Source organism: Pseudophryne corroboree, chromosome 4, assembly GCF_028390025.1.
Source record: "Pseudophryne corroboree isolate aPseCor3 chromosome 4, aPseCor3.hap2, whole genome shotgun sequence".
Lineage (NCBI taxonomy): Eukaryota > Metazoa > Chordata > Amphibia > Anura > Myobatrachidae > Pseudophryne > Pseudophryne corroboree.
The window spans coordinates 356054833-356077335 of record NC_086447.1 but is presented as its reverse complement, the minus strand read 5'-3'; the positions used below and the strand labels follow the sequence as shown (position 1 = coordinate 356077335).

Here is a 22503-nt window from a genome sequence, read left to right as displayed (position 1 = left end):
TGTCTTTTGTACTAGTTGGTTCATGTGATATAGTTGTGATGATACCTGATGTAGACCTTTCTCCAGTTGTGCTTAGTTCATATCTAGTGCTGTAACTTGTAACAACTGAGGTTTTCTCAGGTGCTTCACTGGTGATGATAATAGGTGAAGACCTTTCTCCAACTGTGGTTTGTATAGGCTCACTACTTGTAACATCTGTGGCTTTTCCTTTAGTTGATGTTGGTTCTGATGATCTGGTGATTATAATAGTAGGTGTGAACCTTTCCCCAGCTGTGGTAACTTCAGGAATAGAAGCAGTGCTTACTTTAGCTGTGGATCTCTCTTCAGTACTAGTTGATTCATGTGGTAAACTTGTAATCATATGAGACGTAGATTGTACAATGGTCGGTGTAAACCTTTGTTCAGCTGTGGTAGCTTCAGGAGTAGAAGCAGTGCTTACTTTAGCTGTGGATTTATTTTCAGTACGAGTTGATTCATGTGGTAAACTTGTGATCATATGAGACGTAGATTGTACAATGGTCGGTGTAAACCTTTGTTCAGCTGTGGTAACTTCAGGAGTAGAAGCAGTGCTTACTTTAGCTGTGGATTTATTTTCAGTACGAGTTGATTCATGTGGTAAACTTGTGATCATATGAGACGTAGATTGTACAATGGTCGGTGTAAACCTTTGTTCAGCTGTGGTAACTTCAGGAGTAGAAGTAGTGCTTATTTTAGCTGTGGATCTCTCTTCACTACTAGTTGATTCATGTGGTAAACTTGTGATCATATGAGATGTAGATTGTTCAATAGTTGTGATAATATCAGTAGTAGAAGAAGTGCTTACTTTTGCTGTGGACCTCTCTTCAGTACTAGTTGGTTCATGTGGTATACTTGTGATAATATGAGATGTAGATTGTACAATTGTCGGTGTAAACCTTTGTTCAGCTGTGGTAACTGTAGTGCTAGTCATTTTTGCGGTTGATGTAACTACAGTTGTACTCAATACAGATGTAGGGCTGGAAAATATTTCCTCTGTTGATATGTCTCCAGTTGTACTTAGTTCAGGTAAAGTGCTGGTAATTAACTCAGATGTTGATGTGTCTACATTTGTACTATGCTCATATGTAATGCTAGTCATTTTTGCAGTTGATGTATCTACATTTGTACTCAATACAGATGCAGGGATGGTGATTATTCCCTCTGGTGATATGTCTTCAGTGGTACTTAGTTTGGATGAAGTGCTGGTAAGTAAATCAGTTGTTGATGTGTTTACATTTGTACTATGTTCATATGTAGTGCTAGTCATTTTTGCGGTTGATGTATCTACAGTTGTACTCAATACAGATGCAGGGCTGGAAATGTTTTCCTCTGTTGATATGGCTCCTCTTGTACTTAGATCAGATGAAGTGCTTGTAATTAATTCATTTGTTGATGTTTCCACATTTGTACTATGCTCATATGTAGCGCTAGTTAATTTTGCGGTTGATATATCTGCAGTTGTACTCAATACAGATGCAGGGCTGGTGATTATTTCCTTTGTTGATATGTCTCCAGTTGTACTTAGTTCAGATGAAGTACTGGCAATTAACTCAGCTGTTGATATGTCCACATTTGTACTGTGCTCATATGTAGTGCCAGTCATTTTTGCGGTTGATGTATCTACAGTTGTACTCAAAACAGATGCAGGGCTGGAAATTATTTCTTCTGTTGGTATATCTCCAGTTGTACTTAGTTCAGATGAAGTGCTTGTAATTAATTCAGTTGTTGATGTTTCCACATTTGTACTATGTGCATATGTAGTGCTAGTCATTTTTGCGGTTGATATATCTGCAGTTGTACTCAATACAGATGTAGGGCTGGTGATTTTTTCCTCTGTTGATATGTCTCCAGTTGTACTTATCTCAGATGGAGTACTGGCAATTAACTCAGTTGATGTGTCCACATTTGTACTGTTCTCATATGTAGCGCTAGTCAATTTTGCAGATGATATATCTGCAGTTGTACTCAATACGGATGTAGGGCTGGTGATTATTTCCTCTGTTGATATGTCTCCAGTTGTACTTAGTTCAGATGAAGTACTGGCAATTAACTCAGCTGTTGATATGTCCACATTTGTACTATGCTCATATGTAGTGCCAGTCATTTTTGCGGTTGATGTATCTACAGTTGTACTCAATACAGATGAAGGGCTGGAAAATATTTCCTCATTTGATATGGCTCCACTTGTACTTAGTTCAGATGAAGTGCTGGCAGTTAACTCAGATGTTGATATGTCTACATTTGTACTATGCGCATATGTAGTGCTAGTAATTTTTGCAGTTGATATATCTACAGTTGTACTCAATACAGATGCAGGGCTGGAAATTATTTCTTCTGTTGGTATATCTCCAGTTGTACTTAGTTCAGATGAAGTGCTTGTATTTAATTCAGTTGTTGATGTTTCCACATTTGTACTATGCGCATATGTAGTGCTAGTCATTTTTGCGGTTGATATATCTGCAGTTGTACTCAATACAGATGTAGGGCTGGTGATTTTTTCCTCTGTTGAAATGTCTCCAGTTGTACTTAGTTCAGATGGAGTACTGGCAATTAACTCAGTTGATGTGTCCACATTTGTACTGTGCTCATATGTAGTGCTAGTCAATTTTGCGGTTGATGTATCTACAGTTGTACTCAATACAGATGTAGGGCTGGAAATTATTTCCTCTGTTGATATGTCTACAGTTGTACTTAGTTCAGATAAAGTGCTGGAAATTAACTCAGGTGTTGATGTGTCTGCATTTGTATTATGCTCATATGTAGTGCTAGTCATTTTTGCGGTTGATGTATCTGCAGTTGTACTCAGTACAGATTCAGGGCTGGTGATTATTTCTTCTGTTGATATGTTTCCAGTAGTACTTAGTTCAGATGAAGTGTTGGCAGTTAACTCAGATGTTGATATGTCTACATTTGTACTATGCGCATATGTAGTGCTAGTAATTTTTGCGGTTGATATATCTACAGTTGTACTCAATACAGATGCAGGGCTGGAAATTATTTCTTCTGTTGGTATATCTCCAGTTGTACTTAGTTCAGATGAAGTGCTTGTAATTAATTCAGTTGTTGATGTTTCCACATTTGTACTATGCGCATATGTAGTGCTAGTCATTTTTGCGGTTGATATATCTGCAGTTGTACTCAATACAGATGTAGGGCTGGTGATTTTTTCCTCTGTTGATGTGTCTCCAGTTGTACTTATCTCAGATGGAGTACTGGCAATTAACTCAGTTGATGTGTCTACATTTGTACTGTTCTCATATGTAGCGCTAGTCAATTTTGCAGATGATATATCTGCAGTTGTACTCAATACGGATGTAGGGCTGGTGATTATTTCCTCTGTTGATATGTCTCCAGTTGTACTTAGTTCAGATGAAGTACTGGCAATTAACTCAGCTGTTGATATGTCCACATTTGTACTATGCTCATATGTAGTGCCAGTCATTTTTGCGGTTGATGTATCTACAGTTGTACTCAATACAGATGAAGGGCTGGAAAATATTTCCTCATTTGATATGGCTCCACTTGTACTTAGTTCAGATGAAGTGCTGGCAGTTAACTCAGATGTTGATATGTCTACATTTGTACTATGCGCATATGTAGTGCTAGTAATTTTTGCAGTTGATATATCTACAGTTGTACTCAATACAGATGCAGGGCTGGAAATTATTTCTTCTGTTGGTATATCTCCAGTTGTACTTAGTTCAGATGAAGTGCTTGTATTTAATTCAGTTGTTGATGTTTCCACATTTGTACTATGCGCATATGTAGTGCTTGTCATTTTTGCGGTTGATATATCTGCAGTTGTACTCAATACAGATGTAGGGCTGGTGATTTTTTCCTCTGTTGAAATGTCTCCAGTTGTACTTAGTTCAGATGGAGTACTGGCAATTAACTCAGTTGATGTGTCCACATTTGTACTGTGCTCATATGTAGTGCTAGTCAATTTTGCGGTTGATGTATCTACAGTTGTACTCAATACAGATGTAGGGCTGGAAATTATTTCCTCTGTTGATATGTCTCCAGTTGTACTTAGTTCAGATAAAGTGCTGGAAATTAACTCAGGTGTTGATGTGTCTACATTTGTATTATGCTCATATGTAGTGCTAGTCATTTTTGCAGTTGATGTATCTACATTTGTACTCAATACAGATGCAGGGCTGGTGATTATTCCCTCTGGTGATATGTCTTCAGTGGTACTTAGTTTGGATGAAGTGCTGGTAAGTAAATCAGTTGTTGATGTGTTTACATTTGTACTATGTTCATAGGCAGTGCTAGTCATTTTTGCGGTTGATGTATCTACAGTTGTACTCAATACAGATGAAGGGCTGGAAAATATTTCCTCATTTGATATAGCTCCAGTTGTACTTATTTCAGATAAAGTGCTGGTAATTAACTCAGTTGATGAGTCCACATTTGTACTATGCTCATATGTAGTGCTAGTCAATTTTGCGGTTGATGTATCTACAGTTGTACTCAATACAGATGCAGGGCTGGAAATGTTTTCCTCTGTTGATATGGCTCCACTTGTGCTTAGATCAGATGAAGTGCTTGTAATTAATTCCTTTGTTAATGTTTCCACATTTGTACTATGCTCATATGTAGCGCTAGTTAATTTTGCGGTTGATATATCTGCAGTTGTACTCAATACAGATGCAGGGCTGGTGATTATTTCCTTTGTTGATATGTCTCCAGTTGTACTTAGTTCAGATGAAGTACTGGCAATTAACTCAGCTGTTGATATGTCCACATTTGTACTATGCTCATATGTAGTGCCAGTCATTTTTGCGGTTGATGTATCTACAGTTGTACTCAATACAGATGTAGGGCTGGAAATTATTTCCTCTGTTGATATGTCTCCAGTTGTACTTAGTTCAGATAAAGTGCTGGAAATTAACTCAGGTGTTGATGTGTCTACATTTGTATTATGCTCATATGTAGTGCTAGTCATTTTTGCGGTTGATGTATCTGCAGTTGTACTCAGTACAGATTCAGGGCTGGTGATTATTTCTTCTGTTGATATGTTTCCAGTAGTACTTAGTTCAGATGAAGTGTTGGCAGTTAACTCAGATGTTGATATGTCTACATTTGTACTATGCGCATATGTAGTGCTAGTAATTTTTGCGGTTGATATATCTCCAGTTGTACTCAATACAGATGCAGGGCTGGAAATTATTTCTTCTGTTGGTATATCTCCAGTTGTACTTAGTTCAGATGAAGTGCTTGTAATTAATTCAGTTGTTGATGTTTCCACATTTGTACTATGCGCATATGTAGTGCTAGTCATTTTTGCGGTTGATATATCTGCAGTTGTACTCAATACAGATGTAGGGCTGGTGATTTTTTCCTCTGTTGATATGTCTCCAGTTGTACTTATCTCAGATGGAGTACTGGCAATTAACTCAGTTGATGTGTCCACATTTGTACTGTTCTCATATGTAGCGCTAGTCAATTTTGCAGATGATATATCTGCAGTTGTACTCAATACGGATGTAGGGCTGGTGATTATTTCCTCTGTTGATATGTCTCCAGTTGTACTTAGTTCAGATGAAGCACTGGCAATTAACTCAGCTGTTGATATGTTCACATTTGTACTATGCTCATATGTAGTGCCAGTCATTTTTGCGGTTGATGTATCTACAGTTGTACTCAATACAGATGAAGGGCTGGAAAATATTTCCTCATTTGATATGGCTCCACTTGTACTTAGTTCAGATGAAGTGCTGGCAGTTAACTCAGATGTTAATATGTCTACATTTGTACTATGCGCATATGTAGTGCTAGTAATTTTTGCAGTTGATATATCTACAGTTGTACTCAATACAGATGCAGGGCTGGAAATTATTTCGTCTGTTGGTATATCTCCAGTTGTACTTAGTTCAGATGAAGTGCTTGTATTTAATTCAGTTGTTGATGTTTCCACATTTGTACTATGCGCATATGTAGTGCTAGTCATTTTTGCGGTTGATATATCTGCAGTTGTACTCAATACAGATGTAGGGCTGGTGATTTTTTCCTCTGTTGAAATGTCTCCAGTTGTACTTAGTTCAGATGGAGTACTGGCAATTAACTCAGTTGATGTGTCCACATTTGTACTGTGCTCATATGTAGTGCTAGTCAATTTTGCGGTTGATGTATCTACAGTTGTACTCAATACAGATGTAGGGCTGGAAATTATTTCCTCTGTTGATATGTCTCCAGTTGTACTTAGTTCAGATAAAGTGCTGGAAATTAACTCAGGTGTTGATGTGTCTACATTTGTATTATGCTCATATGTAGTGCTAGTCATTTTTGCAGTTGATGTATCTACATTTGTACTCAATACAGATGCAGGGCTGGTGATTATTCCCTCTGGTGATATGTCTTCAGTGGTACTTAGTTTGGATGAAGTGCTGGTAAGTAAATCAGTTGTTGATGTGTTTACATTTGTACTATGTTCATAGGCAGTGCTAGTCATTTTTGCGGTTGATGTATCTACAGTTGTACTCAATACAGATGAAGGGCTGGAAAATATTTCCTCATTTGATATGGCTCCAGTTGTACTTATTTCAGATAAAGTGCTGGTAATTAACTCAGTTGATGAGTCCACATTTGTACTATGCTCATATGTAGTGCTAGTCAATTTTGCAGTTGATGTATCTACAGTTGTACTCAATACAGATGCAGGGCTGGAAATGTTTTCCTCTGTTGATATGGCTCCACTTGTACTTAGATCAGATGAAGTGCTTGTAATTAATTCATTTGTTGATGTTTCCACATTTGTACTATGCTCATATGTAGCGCTAGTTAATTTTGCGGTTGATATATCTGCAGTTGTACTCAATACAGATGCAGGGCTGGTGATTATTTCCTTTGTTGATATGTCTCCAGTTGTACTTAGTTCAGATGAAGTACTGGCAATTAACTCAGCTGTTGATATGTCCACATTTGTACTATGCTCATATGTAGTGCCAGTCATTTTTGCGGTTGATGTATCTACAGTTGTACTCAATACAGATGAAGGGCTGGAAAATATTTCCTCATTTGATATGGCTCCACTTGTACTTAGTTCAGATGAAGTGCTGGCAGTTAACTCAGATGTTGATATGTCTACATTTGTACTATACGCATATGTAGTGCTAGTAATTTTTGCAGTTGATGTATCTACAGTTGTACTCAAAACAGATGCAGGGCTGGAAATTATTTCTTCTGTTGGTATATCTCCAGTTGTACTTAGTTCAGATGAAGTGCTTGTAATTAATTCAGTTGTTGATGTTTCCACATTTGTACTATGTGCATATGTAGTGCTAGTCATTTTTGCGGTTGATATATCTGCAGTTGTACTCAATACAGATGTAGGGCTGGTGATTTTTTCCTCTGTTGATATGTCTCCAGTTGTACTTATCTCAGATGGAGTACTGGCAATTAACTCAGTTGATGTGTCCACATTTGTACTGTTCTCATATGTAGCGCTAGTCAATTTTGCAGATGATATATCTGCAGTTGTACTCAATACGGATGTAGGGCTGGTGATTATTTCCTCTGTTGATATGTCTCCAGTTGTACTTAGTTCAGATGAAGTACTGGCAATTAACTCAGCTGTTGATATGTCCACATTTGTACTATGCTCATATGTAGTGCCAGTCATTTTTGCGGTTGATGTATCTACAGTTGTACTCAATACAGATGAAGGGCTGGAAAATATTTCCTCATTTGATATAGCTCCACTTGTACTTAGTTCAGATAAAGTGCTGGCAGTTAACTCAGATGTTGATATGTCTACATTTGTACTATGCGCATATGTAGTGCTAGTAATTTTTGCAGTTGATATATCTACAGTTGTACTCAATACAGATGCAGGGCTGGAAATTATTTCTTCTGTTGGTATATCTCCAGTTGTACTTAGTTCAGATGAAGTGCTTGTATTTAATTCAGTTGTTGATGTTTCCACATTTGTACTATGCGCATATGTAGTGCTAGTCATTTTTGCGGTTGATATATCTGCAGTTGTACTCAATACAGATGTAGGGCTGGTGATTTTTTCCTCTGTTGAAATGTCTCCAGTTGTACTTAGTTCAGATGGAGTACTGGCAATTAACTCAGTTGATGTGTCCACATTTGTACTGTGCTCATATGTAGTGCTAGTCAATTTTGCGGTTGATGTATCTACAGTTGTACTCAATACAGATGTAGGGCTGGAAATTATTTCCTCTGTTGATATGTCTCCAGTTGTACTTAGTTCAGATAAAGTGCTGGAAATTAACTCAGGTGTTGATGTGTCTACATTTGTATTATGCTCATATGTAGTGCTAGTCATTTTTGCGGTTGATGTATCTGCAGTTGTACTCAGTACAGATTCAGGGCTGGTGATTATTTCTTCTGTTGATATGTTTCCAGTAGTACTTAGTTCAGATGAAGTGTTGGCAGTTAACTCAGATGTTGATATGTCTACATTTGTACTATGCGCATATGTAGTGCTAGTAATTTTTGCGGTTGATATATCTACAGTTGTACTCAATACAGATGCAGGGCTGGAAATTATTTCTTCTGTTGGTATATCTCCAGTTGTACTTAGTTCAGATGAAGTGCTTGTAATTAATTCAGTTGTTGATGTTTCCACATTTGTACTATGCGCATATGTAGTGCTAGTCATTTTTGCGGTTGATATATCTGCAGTTGTACTCAATACAGATGTAGGGCTGGTGATTTTTTCCTCTGTTGATATGTCTCCAGTTGTACTTATCTCAGATGGAGTACTGGCAATTAACTCAGTTGATGTGTCCACATTTGTACTGTTCTCATATGTAGCGCTAGTCAATTTTGCAGATGATATATCTGCAGTTGTACTCAATACGGATGTAGGGCTGGTGATTATTTCCTCTGTTGATATGTCTCCAGTTGTACTTAGTTCAGATGAAGTACTGGCAATTAACTCAGCTGTTGATATGTCCACATTTGTACTATGCTCATATGTAGTGCCAGTCATTATTGCGGTTGATGTATCTACAGTTGTACTCAATACAGATGAAGGGCTGGAAAATATTTCCTCATTTGATATGGCTCCACTTGTACTTAGTTCAGATGAAGTGCTGGCAGTTAACTCAGATGTTGATATGTCTACATTTGTACTATGCGCATATGTAGTGCTAGTAATTTTTGCAGTTGATATATCTACAGTTGTACTCAATACAGATGCAGGGCTGGAAATTATTTCTTCTGTTGGTATATCTCCAGTTGTACTTAGTTCAGATGAAGTGCTTGTATTTAATTCAGTTGTTGATGTTTCCACATTTGTACTATGCGCATATGTAGTGCTAGTCATTTTTGCGGTTGATATATCTGCAGTTGTACTCAATACAGATGTAGGGCTGGTGATTTTTTCCTCTGTTGAAATGTCTCCAGTTGTACTTAGTTCAGATAGAGTACTGGCAATTAACTCAGTTGATGTGTCCACATTTGTACTGTGCTCATATGTAGTGCTAGTCAATTTTGCGGTTGATGTATCTACAGTTGTACTCAATACAGATGTAGGGCTGGAAATTATTTCCTCTGTTGATATGTCTCCAGTTGTACTTAGTTCAGATAAAGTGCTGGAAATTAACTCAGGTGTTGATGTGTCTACATTTGTATTATGCTCATATGTAGTGCCAGTCATTTTTGCGGTTGATGTATCTGCAGTTGTACTCAGTACAGATTCAGGGCTGGTGATTATTTCTTCTGTTGATATGTTTCCAGTAGTACTTAGTTCAGATGAAGTGTTGGCAGTTAACTCAGATGTTGATATGTCTACATTCGTACTATGCGCATATGTAGTGCTAGTAATTTTTGTGGTTGATATATCTACAGTTGTACTCAATACAGATGCAGGGCTGGAAATTATTTCTTCTGTTGGTTTATCTCCAGTTGTACTTAGTTCAGATGAAGTGCTTGTAATTAATTCAGTTGTTGATGTTTCCACATTTGTACTATGCGCATATGTAGTGCTAGTCATTTTTGCGGTTGATATATCTGCAGTTGTACTCAATACAGATGTAGGGCTGGTGATTTTTTCCTCTGTTGATATGTCTCCAGTTGTACTTATCTCAGATGGAGTACTGGCAATTAACTCAGTTGATGTGTCCACATTTGTACTGTTCTCATATGTAGCGCTAGTCAATTTTGCAGATGATATATCTGCAGTTGTACTCAATACGGATGTAGGGCTGGTGATTATTTCCTCTGTTGATATGTCTCCAGTTGTACTTAGTTCAGATGAAGTACTGGCAATTAACTCAGCTGTTGATATGTCCACATTTGTACTATGCTCATATGTAGTGCCAGTCATTTTTGCGGTTGATGTATCTACAGTTGTACTCAATACAGATGAAGGGCTGGAAAATATTTCCTCATTTGATATGGCTCCACTTGTACTTAGTTCAGATGAAGTGCTGGCAGTTAACTCAGATGTTGATATGTCTACATTTGTACTATGCGCATATGTAGTGCTAGTAATTTTTGCAGTTGATATATCTACAGTTGTACTCAATACAGATGCAGGGCTGGAAATTATTTCTTCTGTTGGTATATCTCCAGTTGTACTTAGTTCAGATGAAGTGCTTGTATTTAATTCAGTTGTTGATGTTTCCACATTTGTACTATGCGCATATGTAGTGCTAGTCATTTTTGCGGTTGATATATCTGCAGTTGTACTCAATACAGATGTAGGGCTGGTGATTTTTTCCTCTGTTGATATGTCTCCAGTTGTACTTATCTCAGATGGAGTACTGGCAATTAACTCAGTTGATGTGTCCACATTTGTACTGTTCTCATATGTAGCGCTAGTCAATTTTGCAGATGATATATCTGCAGTTGTACTCAATACGGATGTAGGGCTGGTGATTATTTCCTCTGTTGATATGTCTCCAGTTGTACTTAGTTCAGATGAAGTACTGGCAATTAACTCAGCTGTTGATATGTCCACATTTGTACTATGCTCATATGTAGTGCCAGTCATTTTTGCGGTTGATGTATCTACAGTTGTACTCAATACAGATGAAGGGCTGGAAAATATTTCCTCATTTGATATGGCTCCACTTGTACTTAGTTCAGATGAAGTGCTGGCAGTTAACTCAGATGTTGATATGTCTACATTTGTACTATGCGCATATGTAGTGCTAGTAATTTTTGCAGTTGATATATCTACAGTTGTACTCAATACAGATGCAGGGCTGGAAATTATTTCTTCTGTTGGTATATCTCCAGTTGTACTTAGTTCAGATGAAGTGCTTGTATTTAATTCAGTTGTTGATGTTTCCACATTTGTACTATGCGCATATGTAGTGCTAGTCATTTTTGCGGTTGATATATCTGCAGTTGTACTCAATACAGATGTAGGGCTGGTGATTTTTTCCTCTGTTGAAATGTCTCCAGTTGTACTTAGTTCAGATAGAGTACTGGCAATTAACTCAGTTGATGTGTCCACATTTGTACTGTGCTCATATGTAGTGCTAGTCAATTTTGCGGTTGATGTATCTACAGTTGTACTCAATACAGATGTAGGGCTGGAAATTATTTCCTCTGTTGATATGTCTCCAGTTGTACTTAGTTCAGATAAAGTGCTGGAAATTAACTCAGGTGTTGATGTGTCTACATTTGTATTATGCTCATATGTAGTGCCAGTCATTTTTGCGGTTGATGTATCTGCAGTTGTACTCAGTACAGATTCAGGGCTGGTGATTATTTCTTCTGTTGATATGTTTCCAGTAGTACTTAGTTCAGATGAAGTGTTGGCAGTTAACTCAGATGTTGATATGTCTACATTTGTACTATGCGCATATGAAGTGCTAGTAATTTTTGTGGTTGATATATCTACAGTTGTACTCAATACAGATGCAGGGCTGGAAATTATTTCTTCTGTTGGTTTATCTCCAGTTGTACTTAGTTCAGATGAAGTGCTTGTAATTAATTCAGTTGTTGATGTTTCCACATTTGTACTATGCGCATATGTAGTGCTAGTCATTTTTGCGGTTGATATATCTGCAGTTGTACTCAATACAGATGTAGGGCTGGTGATTTTTTCCTCTGTTGATATGTCTCCAGTTGTACTTATCTCAGATGGAGTACTGGCAATTAACTCAGTTGATGTGTCCACATTTGTACTGTTCTCATATGTAGCGCTAGTCAATTTTGCAGATGATATATCTGCAGTTGTACTCAATACGGATGTAGGGCTGGTGATTATTTCCTCTGTTGATATGTCTCCAGTTGTACTTAGTTCAGATGAAGTACTGGCAATTAACTCAGCTGTTGATATGTCCACATTTGTACTATGCTCATATGTAGTGCCAGTCATTTTTGCGGTTGATGTATCTACAGTTGTACTCAATACAGATGAAGGGCTGGAAAATATTTCCTCATTTGATATGGCTCCACTTGTACTTAGTTCAGATGAAGTGCTGGCAGTTAACTCAGATGTTGATATGTCTACATTTGTACTATGCGCATATGTAGTGCTAGTAATTTTTGCAGTTGATATATCTACAGTTGTACTCAATACAGATGCAGGGCTGGAAATTATTTCTTCTGTTGGTATATCTCCAGTTGTACTTAGTTCAGATGAAGTGCTTGTATTTAATTCAGTTGTTGATGTTTCCACATTTGTACTATGCGCATATGTAGTGCTAGTCATTTTTGCGGTTGATATATCTGCAGTTGTACTCAATACAGATGTAGGGCTGGTGATTTTTTCCTCTGTTGAAATGTCTCCAGTTGTACTTAGTTCAGATGGAGTACTGGCAATTAACTCAGTTGATGTGTCCACATTTGTACTGTGCTCATATGTAGTGCTAGTCAATTTTGCGGTTGATGTATCTACAGTTGTACTCAATACAGATGTAGGGCTGGAAATTATTTCCTCTGTTGATATGTCTCCAGTTGTACTTAGTTCAGATAAAGTGCTGGAAATTAACTCAGGTGTTGATGTGTCTACATTTGTATTATGCTCATATGTAGTGCTAGTCATTTTTGCGGTTGATGTATCTGCAGTTGTACTCAGTACAGATTCAGGGCTGGTGATTATTTCTTCTGTTGATATGTTTCCAGTAGTACTTAGTTCAGATGAAGTGTTGGCAGTTAATTTAGATGTTGATATGTCTACATTTGTACTATGCGCATATGTAGTGCTAGTAATTTTTGCGGTTGATATATCTACAGTTGTACTCAATACAGATGCAGGGCTGGAAATGATTTCTTCTGTTGTTATATCTCCAGTTGTACTTAGTTCAGATGAAGTGCTTGTAATTAATTCAGTTGTTGATGTTTCCACATTTGTACTATGCGCATATGTAGTGCTAGTCATTTTTGCGGTTGATATATCTGCAGTTGTACTCAATACAGATGTAGGGCTGGTGATTTTTTCCTCTGTTGATATGTCTCCAGTTGTACTTATCTCAGATGGAGTACTGGCAATTAACTCAGTTGATGTGTCCACATTTGTACTGTTCTCATATGTAGCGCTAGTCAATTTTGCAGATGATATATCTGCAGTTGTACTCAATACGGATGTAGGGCTGGTGATTATTTCCTCTGTTGATATGTCTCCAGTTGTACTTAGTTCAGATGAAGTACTGGCAATTAACTCAGCTGTTGATATGTCCACATTTGTACTATGCTCATATGTAGTGCCAGTCATTTTTGCGGTTGATGTATCTACAGTTGTACTCAATACAGATGAAGGGCTGGAAAATATTTCCTCATTTGATATGGCTCCACTTGTACTTAGTTCAGATGAAGTGCTGGCAGTTAACTCAGATGTTGATATGTCTACATTTGTACTATGCGCATATGTAGTGCTAGTAATTTTTGCAGTTGATATATCTACAGTTGTACTCAATACAGATGCAGGGCTGGAAATTATTTCTTCTGTTGGTATATCTCCAGTTGTACTTAGTTCAGATGAAGTGCTTGTATTTAATTCAGTTGTTGATGTTTCCACATTTGTACTATGCGCATATGTAGTGCTAGTCATTTTTGCGGTTGATATATCTGCAGTTGTACTCAATACAGATGTAGGGCTGGTGATTTTTTCCTCTGTTGAAATGTCTCCAGTTGTACTTAGTTCAGATGGAGTACTGGCAATTAACTCAGTTGATGTGTCCACATTTGTACTGTGCTCATATGTAGTGCTAGTCAATTTTGCGGTTGATGTACCTACAGTTGTACTCAATACAGATGCAGGGCTGGAAATGATTTCCTCTGTTGATATGTCTCCAGTTGTACTTAGTTCAGATAAAGTGCTGGAAATTAACTCAGGTGTTGATGTGTCTACATTTGTATTATGCTCATATGTAGTGCTAGTCATTTTTGCGGTTGATGTATCTGCAGTTGTACTCAGTACAGATTCAGGGCTGGTGATTATTTCTTCTGTTGATATGTTTCCAGTAGTACTCAGTTCAGATGAAGTGTTGGCAGTTAACTCAGATGTTGATATGTCTACATTTGTACTATGCGCATATGTAGTGCTAGTAATTTTTGCGGTTGATGTATCTACAGTTGTACTCAATACAGATGCAGGGCTGGAAATTATTTCTTCTGTTGGAATATCTCCAGTTGTACTTAGTTCAGATGAAGTGCTTGTAATTAATTCAGTTGTTGATGTTTCCACATTTGTACTATGCGCATATGTAGTGCTAATCATTTTTGTGGTTGACAAATCCTCAGTTGTACTCAATACAGAAGCAGGGCTGGTGAATATTTCCTCTGTGGAAATGTCTCCAGTTGTACTCAATACAGATGAAGGTCTGGAAATGATTTCCTCATTTGATATGGCTCCACTTGTACTTAGTTCAGATGAAGTGCTGGTAATTAAATTAGTTGTTGATGTGTCCACATTTGTACTATGCTCATATGTAGTGCTAGTCATTTTTGCGGTTGATATATTTGCAGTTGTACTCAATACAGAAGCAGGGCTGGTGATTATTTCCTCTGTTGATATCTCTTCAGTTGTACTTAGTTTAGATGAAGTCCTGGCAATTAACTCAGTTGTTGATGTGTCCACATTTGTACTATGATCATATGTAGTGCTTGTCATTTTTGCGGTTGATATATCTACAGTTGTATTCAATAAAGATGCAGGGCTGGAAACTATTTCCTCTGTTGACATGTCTCCAGTTGTACTTAGTTCAGAAAAAGTGCTGGTAATCAACTCAGATGTTGATGTGTCTACATTTGTACTATACTTATATGTACTGCTAGGGATTTTTGCGGTTGATGTATCTACAGCTGTACTCAATACTGATGCAGGGCTGGTGATTATTTCCTCTGTTGTTATATCTCCGGTTGTACTTAGTTCAGATGAAGTGCTTGTAATTAATTCAGTTGTCGATGTTTCCACATTTGTACTATGTTCATATGTCGTGCTAGTCATTTTTGCTGTTGATATATCTGCATTTCTACTCAATACAGATGTAGGGCTGGTGATTATTTCCTCTGTTGAAATGTCTCCAGTTGTACTTATCTCAGATGGAGTACTGGCAATTACCTCAGTTGATGTGTCCACATTTGTACTGTGCTCATATGTAGTGCTAGTCAATTTTGCGGTTGATGTATCTACAGTTGTACTCAATCCAGATGCAGGGCTGGAAATTATTTCCTCTGTTGATATGTCTCCAGTTGTACTTAGTTCAGATGAAGTCCTGGCAATTAACTCAGTTGTTGATGTGTCCACATTTGTACTATGATCATATGTAGTGCTTGTCATTTTTGCGGTTGATATATCTACAGTTGTACTCAATACAGATGCAGGGCTGGAAATTATTTCTTCTGTTGGTATATCTCCAGTTGTACTTAGTTCAGATGAAGTGCTTGTAATTAATTCAGTTGTCGATGTTTCCACATTTGTACTATGCTCATATGTCGTGCTAGTCATTTTTGCTGTTGATATATCTGCAGTTCTACTCAATACAGATGTAGGGCTGGTGATTATTTCCTCTGTTGATATGTCTCCAGTTGTACTTAGTTCAGATTGAGTACTGGCAATTACCTCAGTTGATGTGTCCACATTTGTACTGTGCTCATATGGAGTGCTAGTCAATTTTGCGGGTGATGTATCTACAGTTGTACTCAATCCAGATGCAGGGCTGGAAATTATTTCCTCTGTTGATATGTCTACAGTTGTACTTAGCTCAGATAAAGTGCTGAAAATGAACTCAGATGTTGATGTGTCTACATTTGTGTTATGCTCATATGTAGTGCTAGTCATTTGAGCGGTTGATATATATGCAGTTGTACTCAATACAGATGTAGGGCTGGTGATTTTTTCCTCTGTTGATATGTCTCCAATTGTACTTAGTTCAGATGGCGTACTGGAAATTAACTCAGTTGATGTGTCCACATTTGTACTGTGCTCATATGTAGTGCTAGTCAATTTTGCGGTTGATGTATCTACAGTTGTACTCAATACAGATGCAGGGCTGGAAATTATTTCATCTGTCGATATGTCTCCAGTTGTACTTAGTTCAGATAAAGTGCTGGAAATTATCTCAGGTGTTGATGTGTCTATATTTGTATTATGCTCATATGTAGTGCTAGTCATTTTTGTGGTTGATGTATCTGCAGTTGTACTCGGTACAGATTCAGGGCTGGTGATTATTTCTTCTGTTGATATGTTTCCAGTAGTACTTAGTTCAGATGAAGTGCTGGCAGTTAACTCAGATGTTGATATGTCTACATTTGTACTATGCGCATATGTAGTGCTAGTAATTTTTGCGGTTGATGTATCTACAGTTGTACTCAATACAGATGCAGGGCTGGAAATTATTTCTTCTGTTGGTATATCTCCAGTTGTACTTATTTCAGATGAAGTGCTTGTAATTAATTCATTTGTTGATGTTTCCACATTTGTACTATGCTCATATGTAGTGCTAGTCATTTTTGCAGTTGATATATCTGCAGTTCTACTCAATACAGAGGTAGGGCTGGTGATTATTTCCTCTGTTGATATGTCTCCAGTTGTACTTAGTTCAGATGGAGTACTGGCAATTACCTCAGTTGATGTGTCCACATTTGTACTGTGCTCATATGTAGTGCTAGTCAATTTTACGGTTGATGTATCTACAGTTGTACTCAATACAATTTCAGTGCTGGTCATTATTTCTGATGGTGATACATCTTCAGTTGTACTCGATGCAAATTCAGTGCTGGTCATTATTTCTGATGGTGATATATCTCTAGTTGTACTCGATGCAAATTCAGTGCTGGTCATTATTTCTGATGGTGATATATCTCTTGTTGTACTCGATGCAAATTCAGTGCTGGTCATTATTTCTGATGGTGATATATCTCCAGTTGTACTCAATACAAATTCAGTATTGGTCATTATTTCTGATGGTGATATATCTCCAGTTTTACTCGATACAGATTCAGTGCTGGTCATTTTTTCTGATGGTGATATATTTCCTGATGTACTTGATGCAAATTTAGTGCTGGTCATTATTTCTGATGGTGATATATCTCCAGTTGTACTCAACGCAAATTCAGTGCTGGTCATAATTTCTGATGGTGATATATTTCCAGTTGTACTTAATGCAAATTCACTGCTGGTCATTATTTCTGATGGTGATATATCTCCAGTTGTACTCGATGCAAATTCAGTGCTGTTCATTATTTCTGATGGTGATATATCTCCAGTTGTACTCGATACAATTTCAGTGCTGGTCATTATTTCTGATGGTGATACATCTTCAGTTGTACTCGATGCAAATTCAGTGCTGGTCATTATTTCTGATGGTGATATATATCTTGTTGTACTCGATGCAAATTCAGTGCTGGTCATTATTTCTGATGGTGATATATCTCCAGTTGTACTCAATACAAATTCAGTATTGGTCATTATTTCTGATGGTGATATATCTCCAGTTGTACTCGATGCAAATTCAGTGCTGTTCATTATTTCTGATGGTGATATATCTCCAGTTGTACTCGATACAATTTCAGTGCTGGTCATTATTTCTAATGGTGATACATCTTTAGTTGTACTCGATGCAAATTCAGTGCTGGTCATTATTTCTGATGGTGATATATCTCTTGTTGTACTCGATGCAAATTCAGTGCTGGTCATTATTTCTGATGGTGATATATCTCCAGTTGTACTCAATACAAATTCAGTATTGGTCATTATTTCTGATGGTGATATATCTCCAGTTGTACTCGATACAGATTCAGTGCTGGTCATTTTTTCTGATGGTGATATATTTCCTGATGTACTTGATGCAAATTCAGTGCTGGTCATTATTTCTGATGGTGATATATTTCCAGTTGTACTTAATGCAAATTCACTGCTGGTCATTATTTCTGATGGTGATATATCTCCAGTTGTACTCGATGCAAATTCAGTGCTGGTCACTATTTCTGATGGTGATGTATTTCCAGTTGTACTCCATGCAACTTCAGTGCTGGTCATTATTTCTGATGGTGATATATCTCCAGTTGTACTCGATGCAAATTCAGTGCTGTTCATTATTTCTGATGGTGATATATCTCCAGTTGTACTCGATACAATTTCAGTGCTGGTCATTATTTCTGATGGTGATACATCTTCAGTTGTACTCGATGCAAATTCAGTGCTGGTCATTATTTCTGATGGTGATATATCTCTTGTTGTACTCGATGCAAATTCAGTGCTGGTCATTATTTCTGGTGGTGATATATCTCCAGTTGTACTCAATACAAATTCAGTATTGGTCATTATTTCTGATGGTGATATATCTCCAGTTGTAATCGATACAGATTCAGTGCTGGTCATTTTTTCTGATGGTGATATATTTCCTGATGTACTTGATGCAAATTTAGTGCTGGTCATTATTTCTGATGGTGATATATCTCCAGTTGTACTCAACGCAAATTCAGTGATGGTCATAATTTCTGATGGTGATATATTTCCAGTTGTACTTAATGCAAATTCACTGCTGGTCATTATTTCTGATGCTGATATATCTCCAGTTGTACTCGATGCAAATTCAGTGCTGTTCATTATTTCTGATGGTGATATATCTCCAGTTGTACTCGATACAATTTCAGTGCTGGTCATTATTTCTAATGGTGATACATCTTCAGTTGTACTCGATGCAAATTCAGTGCTGGTCATTATTTCTGATGGTGATATATCTCTTGTTGTACTCGATGCAAATTCGGTGCTGGTCATTATTTCTGATGGTGATATATCTCCAGTTGTACTCAATACAAATTCAGTATTGGTCATTATTTCTGATGGTGATATATCTCCAGTTGTACTCGATGCAAATTCAGTGCTGTTCATTATTTCTGATGGTGATATATCTCCAGTTGTACTCGATACAATTTCAGTGCTGGTCATTATTTCTGATGGTGATACATCTTCAGTTGTACTCGATGCAAATTCAGTGCTGGTCATTATTTCTGATGGTGATATATCTCTTGTTGTACTCGATGCAAATTCAGTGCTGGTCATTATTTCTGATGGTGATATATCTCCAGTTGTACTCAATACAAATTCAGTATTGGTCATTATTTCTGATGGTGATATATCTCCAGTTGTACTCGATACAGATTCAGTGCTGGTCATTTTTTCTGATGGTGATATATTTCCTGATGTACTTGATGCAAATTCAGTGCTGGTCATTATTTCTGATGGTGATATATTTCCAGTTGTACTTAATGCAAATTCACTGCTGGTCATTATTTCTGATGGTGATATATCTCCAGTTGTACTCGATGCAAATTCAGTGCTGGTCACTATTTCTGATGGTGATGTATTTCCAGTTGTACTCCATGCAAATTCAGTGCTGGTCATTATTTCTGATGGTGATATATCTCCAGTTGAACTCGATACAAATTCAGTGCTAGTCATTATTTCTGATGGTGACATATCTCCAGTTGTACTCGATGCAAATTCAGTGCTGGTCATTTTTTCTGATGGTGATATATCTCCAGTTGTAATAGATACAAATTCAGTGCTGGTCATTATTTCTGATGGTGACATATCTCTAGTTGTACTCGATGCAAATTCAGTGCTGGTCATTATTTCTGATGGTGACATATCTCCAGTTGTACTCGATACAAATTCAGTGCTGGTCATTATTTCTGTTGGTGATATATCTCCAGTTGTACTCGATAAAAATTCAGTGCTGGTCATTATTTCTGATGGTGATATAGCTCCAGTTGTACTCGATACAGATTCAGTGCTGGTCATTTTTTCTGATGGTGATATATTTCCTGATGTACTTGATGCAAATTCAGTGCTGGTCATTATTTCTGATGGTGATATATTTCCAGTTGTACTTAATGCAAATTCACTGCTGGTCATTATTTCTGATGGTGATATATCTCCAGTTGTACTCGATGCAAATTCAGTGCTGGTCACTATTTCTGATGGTGATGTATTTCCAGTTGTACTCCATGCAACTTCAGTGCTGGTCATTATTTCTGATGGTGATATATCTCCAGTTGAACTCGATACAAATTCAGTGCTGGTCATTATTTCTGATGGTGACATATCTCCAGTTGTACTCGATGCAAATTCAGTGCTGGTCATTTTTTCTGATGGTGATATATCTCCAGTTGTAATAGATACAAATTCAGTGCTGGTCATTATTTCTGATGGTGACATATCTCTAGTTGTACTCGATGCAAATTTAGTGCTGGTCATTATTTCTGATGGTGACATATCTCCAGTTGTACTCGATACAAATTCAGTGCTGGTCATTATTTCTGTTGGTGATATATCTCCAGTTGTACTCGATAAAAATTCAGTGCTGGTCATTATTTCTGATGGTGATATAGCTCCAATTGTACTCGATACAAATCCAGTGCTGGTCATTTTTTCTGATGGTGATATATTTCCTGATGTACTTGATGCAAATTCAGTGCTGGTCATTATTTCTGATGGTGATATATCTCCAGTTGTACTCAACGCAAATTCAGTGCTGGTCATTATTTCTGATGGGGATATATCTCCAGTTGTACTCAATGCAAATTCAGTGCTGGTCATTATTTCTGATTTTGATATATCTCCAGTTGTACTCAATACAAATTCAGTATTGGTCATTATTTCTGATGGTGATATATCTCCAGTTTTACTCGATACAGATTCAGTGCTGGTCATTTTTTCTGATGGTGATATATTTCCTGATGTACTTGATGCAAATTCAGTGCTGGTCATTATTTCTGATGGTGATATATCTCCAGTTGTACTCAACGCAAATTCAGTGCTGGTCATTATTTCTGATGGTGATATATTTCCAGTTGTACTTAATGCAAATTCACTGCTGGTCATTATTTCTGATGGTGATATATCTCCAGTTGTACTCGATGCAAATTCAGTGCTGGTCACTATTTCTGATGGTGATGTATTTCCAGTTGTACTCCATGCAACTTCAGTGCTGGTCATTTTTTCTGATGGTGATATATCTCCAGTTGTAATCGATACAAATTCAGTGCTGGTCATTATTTCTGATGGTGACATATCTCTAGTTGTACTCGATGCAAATTCAGTGCTGGTCATTATTTCTGATGGTGACATATCTCCAGTTGTACTCGATACAAATTCAGTGCTGGTCATTATTTCTGTTGGTGATATATCTCCAGCTGTACTCGATAAAAATTCAGTGCTGGTCATTATTTCTGATGGTGATATAGCTCCAGTTGTACTCGATACAAATCCAGTGCTGGCCATTATTTCTGATGGTGATATATCTCCAGTTGTACTCGATGCAAATTCAGTGCTGGTCATTATTTCTGATGGTGATATATGTCCATTTGTACTCGATACAAATTCAGTATTGGTCATTATTTCTGATGGTGATATATCTCCAGTTGTACTCGATACAAATTCAGTGCTGGTCATTATTTCTGATGGTGATATATCTCCAGTTGTACTTGATACAAATTCAGTGCTGGTCATTATTTCTGATGGTGATATATCTCCATTTGTACTCGATGCAAATTCAGTGCTGGTCATTATTTCTGATGGTGATATATTTCTAGTACTACTCGATACACATTCAGTGCTGGTCATTATTTCTGATGGTGATAGATCTCTAGTTGTACTCAATACAAATTCAGTGCTGGTCATTATTTCTGATGGTGATATATCTTCAGTTGTAGTCGATACAAATTCAGTGCTGGTCATTTTTTCTGATGGTGATAGATCAGTTGTACTCAATGCAAATTCAGTGCTGGATTTATATTCTTTAGATACTTCCCCAGTTGTACTGTGGTCAGGTGTAGTGCTGACATCTTTAGTGTTCAAACTAGATAATGCCCTTGTGGTGTCTTCTGTAGGGTATTTAGATATGCTTGAAAGACATGTAGTAGATTCTGTATTGTCTTCAGTAGAAGTAGAAGAGGTATCTAATAGTATAGAAAAAACAGTAATACAAAATATTGTGATTGCTGCACCGTATTTACAGTCTTTTATCAATATAATATGTTTTAAATTTGCTAGAAATAATTGCATCTCAGAGATTAATTATGTTTTAAAGATTATATGGCTAAATA

The 22503-nt window shown here is 37.2% G+C and overlaps 2 protein-coding genes across 2 annotated transcripts in view; both read right to left on the bottom strand.

Annotated features, from left to right (window-relative positions):
* The window catches only part of LOC134909538 (mucin-4-like), a 278478-nt gene extending 263888 nt beyond the window's left edge, over window positions 1-14590 (bottom strand). The window contains exon 1 of the mRNA XM_063916527.1: window positions 46-14590. Coding sequence (XP_063772597.1) covers window positions 46-14332 — 14287 coding nt within the window. The 5' untranslated portion in view covers window positions 14333-14590. The remainder of the gene's footprint in view (window positions 1-45) is intronic.
* The window catches only part of LOC134910909 (serine-rich adhesin for platelets-like), a 46658-nt gene continuing 38540 nt past the window's right edge, over window positions 14386-22503 (bottom strand). The window contains exons 3-4 of the mRNA XM_063919295.1: window positions 14537-22356; window positions 14386-14394 (exon numbers count right to left, since the gene is read on the bottom strand). Of these exons, the coding sequence (XP_063775365.1) occupies window positions 14386-14394; window positions 14537-22356 (7829 nt within the window). The remainder of the gene's footprint in view (window positions 14395-14536; window positions 22357-22503) is intronic.